Here is a 9,130-nt window from a genome sequence, read left to right on the forward strand (position 1 = left end):
CTGGCTGAGGGTCAGTGTTGGTGCCGAGCCTCCCGCACCCCCTCCTCCTCACGCCAGCTTTGGAATACCAAAGGCGTTTGGCCCGGTTTTCTGAAGAGATCCCGCAGAACTGAGATGCGTTTGAGGCTTGTCGGGTTGACGGTCTCTTCGAAAATAAGGATTTGGGGTGGACATCTAGAAATGAAGCACAAAGGATTAGCGAACGCTTCATTTGTAACAAAAAACAAAACGCCCTTTAATGTTTTTATGTGCATGCTATTCTGTCTAAAGTTTTCAGTCGTGAGGAATCTTTTGTATAATATCTACAAACTGCTACAGAAGCAGTTATTAGTGGCACTCTTTCAAATGTTAATGACTGAACCACAGACTCTGGAATAATGAATTTCCAGTCTGACATGTAAACACACAACTGAGAGTGTGGAAAGAGGCGGGGGGTTCTCTTGTAGGCTTTACAGTATGTGGTATTTCTCTGGCTGGAGCTGCTCGTAAGTTGTTGGAGGTGAGTCAGCTTTGATAGTGTCTCTTTTTTTAGCGTAGCTACGTTATACCAGTAACTGAAAATACATCAGTAAACAGTTGACCTGTGTTGTAGTTGCTTTATGTGACTGCATGTAAAGCTACAGTGGTAAAAACCTGACTTGTGGATATACAAAAACTTGGACGTTTTTGCGATGTGGAGCCTACCTCTTCTGTTGTGTTTGGGTGTTGGTGTTTGCTAAGTGGGTGTTGTTTGGTTCCTCTTCAAACCAAAACAGGATATTCTGTCTCTTTTATTGTATTTGGTTACACAGATGACATGAACCAGTGTTTTTTTTCAGGGTGAGGGACCAAGTAATTTTTCAGATGTGGTTTTTATGATTTTTATAATCTTGGAAGGACTGGTTTAGTAATTTAGAAATTTGAGGTGGAGAGAAGACTTTAAAGCTGTGGAGAAGTATAACCGAGTAAACACAAAGTAAATCGGATTTGTTCATCAAATATATGATGACTTTGATACCTCAAAACTTATGCAACTCTTTCGTGTCAGTTCTTTTTACTCTTCTCTTTCCTACCATAAGTTATATATTTGTTTAGCCTTATGTTACTTGTACCTCATACTGAAAAAGCAGACTGTGTGCTGTGAACTCTGATTCACTTCGTTAAATGTAAACTCCTTTTGCGTACTGTGATTGTCAGGAGCCGTGAAGAGGGAGCAGTTCAACAGATTTTGTATCTCCTCTAATTTGTTTGACTGAACCAACAGAAAAATAAGGTGGTTTTTTTGTTTTTTCCTGTTGAAAAGGAGTTACAAATACTACACTTTCCCTAACTGTTTAAGATTTCCAGGCGCTTTTTGGATCAGTCTTATTTCCAGTCCTTGCCACAATCTTTCTGCAGTGAGACCGTTTGACAGCAGGGTGCACGTAAGCCTTTAAATTGATCTAAAACCCAAAGCCATCCTTCAGATGCATTTGTCAGGCTGAACGCTTAGGCATTATTGTTGGCATGCAGCCTGGCTGTCACGTAGGATGAAGTCCCGTTCTGCTCTCCCTGACCAAAATAGTAGGTGCCTTATGCTGTTGATACGGAGCTGTCTGAACTGCGTGTGCTCGGAGAGCGAGGATGTAAACACAGAGTTCGGAGGGGATCTGAGCTTCTGGGCTGTGTCTGTAGGGCAACGCCATTGCTCCGCATCCATGTACAGACGTCGTTTTGTCATGGACTTAGGCAGTGCAAGTGCAGGAGAATTTACTGGCTGTTGACCAGTGTCAGCTGTGAATAAATCTGCGCTTATACACTGACGTTTAGTTAGAATTTGTCCCTTGGTCTGCAGGGCTTTTGGTGGTGACTTGGTCGTAAGTGTACTGTGATGTGGTCAGACCTCGTGTTAAGGCTAAAGAAGGGCTTTCGAAGCAAAGACAGTCGCTGCGTTTTCTTTCTTCTTGCATAACTCAAGAGGCTGAATAGGTGGGGTGGGTAGGAGCTGTCACTGAAGGGGTTCGTTCAGGCAAATTGCTCGTTGGGCGATTGGGGCTCGCTGGTTTACATTGTTCAGGGTCTTCTGTGAAACATTCCTGAAGTGGAAACATTGGTATACAGAAGGAGAGTATCTGGATCCTGTTCTTTGGTTGGGATACATATTTCTGTCTGGTCCAAGTGTATGTGAGTTTCAGCAAGTAATGCGTTTTTCCCTAGTCCAAGGATTAAGGAACTAAGAAGAATTTAAAATACTTCCATGATTACTTTAGAGATAAACACGTTTGTGGAACTGGTAGGAGGGAGCAGTACACAAGTTTTCCCCTCGCTCCCTTTTGAAGCAATCAGCTTGCCAGTCAAATAGGCTTATACCAAATTTAGCCACATTGCGCACATGGATCTGGGAGTGCAGGAAAAGCTCCGCTGACGGTCCCTCGCGCTTAGTCCCAGCAAGTGTGCTCTGGAAGTGTCACCGGCTGGTTTTCAGCTCCTGTTTGTGGCTGCAGTTTGTTCTCCTCTTCATCGTGGCAGCCAGCAGCAATTGCTCTTTCATAGTTTGCTATGTAGTACTGTAAATCCGAGCTGTATGTGGTGCTTTAAATTATTCTTGGAGTTAATGCTTTGCTCCCCACACACTTAAGCTAAACTGTTGGGCCGTTGGTGTAATACATGAGAAAATCTTACTGTGCGTCATCTTGTGGGTTTGTCTTTTGGAATACTGATAATCTGCATGTAATGCTTTGTGTACTCTCGGATTTGGAATGAGAAAATGCTTAGAAAATCTAGATACTGCTGTTAAATTATACTTGTGGGTGGAAGTATTTCATTTATATAAGACTTGTCATTCTATATTTGTAATTCTTAGATTGCAAGAAGACCCTCCTGTGGGTGTCAGTGGTGCACCATCTGAGAATAATATAATGCAATGGAATGCAGTTATATTTGGGTAAGAGTTTTTGATCACTATAAAATTCTATATCAAAGGGCTAAATATAATAAAACTTGTGTTTTGTTTTTACAATTACTCTCTTTTATGTACATGAAGCCAGGAGACTTAGAAAAATGACTAAGTGTGCTGTCGCACTAAACATCTTTTTTCAGCGGTGATACAGAAAGCGTAGGAAAGAAAAATTTAACATTTGTTCATCTTTTTTGTTGACTGAAGCTTGCATATGGCTTAACAAATAGGTTAGGCTGTGTAGGAGTTGAGTTATGAAAAAGCAGGCCTCCTCTTTAAAGTATGTAAGAACCACATGTTCTCAAGGCATTAAAACCAGATGTATTAGCAGTGATTGGATTGATGCCCAGTAGAACGAGGTACAGGTTCTGTCTAGGAAGTTATATTACATACCCTACAGAACAGGAACTGGCTTGGTATCCTTTCATAAAACTGCAGTATGCTTGCTAGTAATTTGCTCATTAATTTCGATCTGGTCATGTAATGGCGTATGTGGTGTTTGGGATGAAGATAAAGTAGATAGCTCAACTAGCAGATTGACTATGGGAAAGTGTCTTAGGTATGACAAAGCTCTCAGAGATTGCCTCTGGATACGTCTCTAAATATTCAATACCTGTATCTTGGGGAGGATGAGGAAGAAGGTACAAATTTACTGTGCCTGTTCAGAAGTAGGTAATGATCATTTTTAACTGGAGTTTGTTTTTAAAACCTTTCAGGCCAGAAGGGACACCTTTTGAAGACGGTAAGCAGCTAACTCTTTATTTCCTCTGTCATTCTTATAAATATTGCCAGTATTAACATTGTTCTGCTTTGAGAAAATAATAGATGTTATCTGTATATAATTTGGAACAAACTAAGCAAGCAAAAAAGTGAAAGAGTAAGGTCTTGTTGGCTATAAAAGTACTGTATTTTGATGTAAGCAGGTTCTTGTCATAGTGGTTGATGGTTAGTTAGAAAGCTAGGAAGCAATGCTTATATCAAGGCTTGTTTATACGTAGATACTAGAGCTTTGAGTGCGGGAAGCTGGTCTAATGCTGCCAGATGTGTTTTCACATCTCCATAGCTAAGCTGAACAAGACAGCGTGCTTTTCTGGTGTCATCTTTGTGGCATGTTTGTTTCATCTTTGTTCTCCTAATGAAGAAGAGGTGAAAAATCTTGAATTGTTCTGAATATAGAACTCAGTGAAGGGGAGGGAATACCGAATTTGTACATAAACATGAAAGTTCGTGTGTAATGAACTTCCCTTAGGCATATGAGGAATAATGAGTTTAATAATTATAGTATTATTGCAGTAATCAGCAGCAGATGGGTTTTTCTCTGTGTTGGGTTGGAGGAGTTACAGTAAATTATTCACTGATCCATAATAAAGGTTTTTGGTGAATCAGTCATGGGCTCCAAAAACTGAGATTGCTGATTATGAAATTCCAGTGTTTCTTTGCTGGCACCACAGTGCCTCCTTAATGAAACGCCTTAAAGTCACCAAAGTCCATGGAACCAGCATGTTGGGTCACAGAAAAAGGGGAGGGCAGTGGGATAATTGATGTTGGATCTAGCTGCCTTTGCCAAGTATACACTGAGCACCCAAGCTTCTACCTTGCTGCTGCTGCTGGGTTTATTACTATCACTAAGCAGTAGTTCCATAGCTCCATTATCACTCAAAATATAAGAAAAGAAACCAGACTCCATGTTGTTTGTTTATATAATGGTGAGAAGAAATACTGATCACGGAGCACGTAAATTAACTTACCTTGTGTATCTTCCTGGAGATGGTTTTTGTTGTTCATTATCTGATTGTATTTATGTTTGTTTGGACAGGTACTTTTAAACTAGTAATAGAATTTTCAGAAGAATATCCAAATAAGCCTCCAACTGTTAGGTTTTTATCAAAAATGTTCCATCCAAATGGTGAGTAAATCATTTTTATTTAGTCGTAATACTCATTAAATATTATGATGTGGTCAGGTATTCTGCGAAGCTCCAGAATGCTTGACAGCTCTCCATCTCTCTTCATGGCCACTTCCTAAGTAGATGTCTAGGACAGCAGCTGCTTGATGAAAAATTAAGAATGATGATGCTATTAAGAAGCAGCTATCTGTCTCTTTCTAATCAATATATAGCCTCAGTAGCGAAGCCTGTGAGCATTTTCAGCAGCAGCTGCACTTAGCTTGGCTTAAAGAGGCAATTCTGGTTGTAGATTCCTGCCCCCTTCCATGTAACAGCAATCGTGTATGTGCAGCCACGTCGTGAATCCGAGTAGGGAGCTGATTGAGCCAAATGTTATTTATTTCTGTCAGGCGAGATTTCAGCCAAGTCCACAACTTTGGTTCACTGTACCAACCAGTACTACCACAAGGAGGAAGGTGAGAATGCAGCAGGGGAGCGCAGAGGAGGTGGCTGACCCAAACTCAGTGATGAGGGCAGCATTATGAGAAAGAGTGCCATCGTTCCTGCTCCAGCACTTGATAGGTTTTATTCAGTTTTTCTTGCATGCAGAAAATGCAAAGCATGCCTTTTGCTTTTCTAAGCCCCTCTGTAGCAAAGGGGGGTATAGATTCAATTTGAGGGCTGAAGCATAAGCCCATTCCAGCATTTCTTGTAGCTTGAGCCCTCCTTGAACAGAGGCTGACCTTGGCTTCAGTTCTGTGACATTTTAGACAGTACCCTCTAACCATTCATCTGTCCCATACCATGCAGGCCAGTATGCCTCTGACAGAGTTTGTGTAATTTGTTGGGTTTTGTTGGCACGAACAAACTAGTAGAAGATTAGAGTGTAGGAGTTTGAGTGGCGAGTCTCAGTTTCATACAGGCTCTGTTAAGACTGCTGATAGGTACGCAGACAGAAGTAGGATTTCAGGAACACTTTGCAATATTTTCTATTGTCTGCCTTGGTGTGTCTCATAGTGAGTGTAGAGTATATGAAAAGGGGGTAAGAGCTCCCACTGTTCAGAATGTGATGGCTGCAAGATCCTCGGCTGGTGCAGTGGATTCCACTCCTGCAGTGAATCTCTCGCTGCTCTCTGGGAGGCCTCTCCTCTGTGTGAACATGAGCCAGTCATGCAAGGGAGCAAGAAACCAAGTCTGCCAGTTCCTGTGCTAATGCCATAATCTTTAGACCTTCCTTCTTTTCCTCATAAATTTTCTGTTACGTACAGTAATATATCTCCTCAAAATACAAGGTGTCAGACTGCAGAAGATTGTGAGACATAACAGCTGTCCTCTTTCCTAAAACACTAATTTAAGCACAGACTGAATTGGAACAGTGACTCTGCCTTGAACAGTATGTAATGAACAAACTATAAAATCTGATAGTTTCTAAATGATATCTATGTTGTATTTACAGTTTATGCAGATGGTAGCATATGTTTAGATATTCTTCAGAATCGCTGGAGTCCAACCTACGATGTTTCATCTATTTTAACTTCAATTCAGGTAACTTTCTATCTATTTTAGCAAACGATTATGTTGTTGTCAGTCTCTATTCCAGCATATGCAGCTCAGTGATGGGGCTACCAGGTATCTATATCAAGGGAGACTTCAGAACTTGAGCTAAGCAGTAGCTTTTTAGATCAAATAACGGCTAAGGTGCTGACCTATGTAATTACTAATTTTGAGCTACAAAACTGCCATTAAATATATTTTTACAGGAAAACAATTACTGATTTGGATTCCTTTTTAACTGTTTTTAGTCAAGGTAGGAAATCAGATGTAGAAATTGGCCGAGTGTTTGAAACACTAACCTTTATCATGAAGCCTTGCTCTATGCAGTGCTCAAGGACACGATGCTGCCGAAAGCTGCTTTAGTTGGAATAAGTAAAAATGGCCTGGCACAGCAAAAATGTACTACTATTTTTTTTTTTTTTTCCTTCTCCTGTGTGATTGTTTCTGTTTTTCTACAGTGGAGTTTTGTAGGAGGCATCTTAAGGCCCTCTTTAGTCCTGAATGACAACAGTAGTGTAATTACCAAATAATCAATTAGCATCAGACTGCTAACTGGCACAAATGACTATGTATCTGTTAGGTGTGTGAACCCAGAAGTGTATGCAGTGTTAATGCTTATGCAGTGTATAATTTGAGGTTCAGTAATGTAATTACGGGTGCCTAGCTATGACTTTAACTGTTTTGGGTTTTGGTTTTTTTTCCTCACTTGGGCTCTTCTGAGTCATGTCTGTTTCATGAAACACATTTGATTTGAATGTTGTAAGTTGATTTTTTTTTTCTCTGATTTAGAGTCTGCTGGTTTGTCTCATGTTTTGTTTTCCCCTTTTTACAGTCTCTGCTTGATGAACCTAATCCAAACAGTCCAGCAAACAGTCAGGCGGCACAACTTTATCAGGAGAACAAACGTGAATATGAGAAAAGAGTTTCAGCTATTGTCGAACAAAGTTGGAATGATTCGTAACAGCTGCTTTGTTACTCTCCATCCTCATAATCATTATGTACACTATAACTCTCAATAGAAAGGCTACCAGAAATTTCAAGTGCCACAGTTCTAAGAATTTGCATAAAAACTCATTTGCAAACAAAATTAAGCCCTCCAGTTTAGGAAACTTAAAAGCTTGTGTATCTTGATTAACGTACTTTTTATTGCATGGTATGAACTAAGTTATTGCTACATAAATTTGTAATATATCCTGTTTGTATTTTTTTTCCAAGTGTATAATGTTGGTGTGGAGTTTTCATGACAGAATATACACATTTTGTAAATCTGTACTTTTTCAAATATTGAATGCCTTATTTTTGAATTCTTTAGATTTTTAAATTGGAGAAAAAGCACTTAACAAAGTTTTTATATAGAAATATTTCATGTAAAACTGTTAAATACATAACCTTAGTGCAAGACATTCTGCTCTCACTCTGTATCTCTTTCAAAGGGCTCATTTTTAGTCCATTTTTCCTTTTGGTACATGCTGATTATACCATGCACTTTACAAACAGAAAAATTAATCCATGATGTAACTGTCTTCACTAGATGTCTCTGCATCTGCACCAGAGCTGAACTTGATTTTGTGTGTCCTCAGTTGTATGAGGAAGAGAAGTACTGGTAGCTGCCAACTTACAAATGGGGAAACAGATGTAACTGTTTTGCTAGAAGTCCAACTTTAAACCAGCAGCTGAGTTGCAAACAGGACCTGGATGACCAGGCTTGATGATGATGGTGTATTCTAATAACTTTTATTTTTCAGGGAGACTGTATTTTATCAAGTTGTAAAATGTTGTCATCTAAATCTGTCCTATATTCCCATACTGATACTGTAATATAGTTTTGAATATCTTCTAATAATTAAAGAGGTATCCCATTAGTTTCCCTTGGGGGTAGGGAAAAAAATTAATCACCAACAGAAGAATACATGCCTGCAGATTTAATGGAGTTATTCTTTAAAACTTGGCTGTGTACCATGTGGTCAGGTCTTGTGTCTGTATCACAGAGGTTCCATATATTCTTAAATGGCCAATTTTAAAGAAGTTTGGGTTTGGTTTTGTAAGTGTTGATGTGGTAATTTCTTACTGTATTTTGTAAACCAGGCTGCATGACTAAAGAATTAGGCCTTTTTTTTTTTTCTCTCCCAGCAGTAAAACTGTAATCCCTTTTGTCATAATTTCAACCAGCATTACATATGTATTAAAACCCCCAAAACATCCCATAACAAAATACAGCTCGGTGTTGCGTGAAAAGCAGTGGAAGTTTACTTCAGCGAGAAAAGAAAATGTTTATTTGCAAGAGTCATTACTAAAAGTTAGTATTGGTTAATGCAGTGAAACAGGAATATCAATTTACACCTCACACTTGCTCATAAAGTTGTTTTGTATTTTGTAGGAGCAGCACTATTAAGTTTGGAAACTGCTGTAAGAATATTAGTCAAGCTGTTAGTAGCTTGAGCAAAACTCCTGTTCTACTTTAGATAAGAATTGTTAGAAAACTGTAGCTAGTGTGCAAAGGCTCAGAAGCATTAGTGCTAAGTAATACTAAACTACCATCTTGATAAGTCCGTTTGCTTTCCTTGAGTCAGTGAATTTGTGTTTAAAAATTCTTCAATCTAGGTCTAATTATTAACAGAAGCCCCAAAGGATCCAATTTGCTTTTTGACTATGGTGAGACTACAGTAACACTTGCAAAGCAGTGTTACATAGCTCAAAGGAGCACCAGCCTGAAGATTTTTGTTCACAATACAGAAAAGCTTCCTCTTTCTAAGAATTAGTCCAAACTTTGAAGATTT

The 9,130-nt window shown here is 39.2% G+C and overlaps 1 protein-coding gene across 1 annotated transcript; it reads left to right on the plus strand.

Annotated features, from left to right (window-relative positions):
* Positions 1-2,825: 2,825 nt before the first annotated feature.
* LOC104156442 (ubiquitin-conjugating enzyme E2 B) lies at positions 2,826-7,756 on the plus strand. The gene is made up of 5 exons (XM_009696576.1): positions 2,826-2,902; positions 3,631-3,656; positions 4,731-4,820; positions 6,256-6,344; positions 7,186-7,756. The coding sequence occupies exons 1-5, from the start codon at positions 2,877-2,879 to the stop codon at positions 7,312-7,314; spliced, it is 360 nt and encodes a 119-aa protein (XP_009694878.1). The 5' UTR covers positions 2,826-2,876; the 3' UTR covers positions 7,315-7,756.
* The last annotated feature ends 1,374 nt before the right edge of the window (positions 7,757-9,130 follow it).

Source organism: Cariama cristata, unplaced genomic scaffold (assembly GCF_000690535.1).
Source record: "Cariama cristata isolate BGI_N322 unplaced genomic scaffold, ASM69053v1 scaffold25503, whole genome shotgun sequence".
Taxonomy (NCBI): domain Eukaryota; kingdom Metazoa; phylum Chordata; class Aves; order Cariamiformes; family Cariamidae; genus Cariama; species Cariama cristata.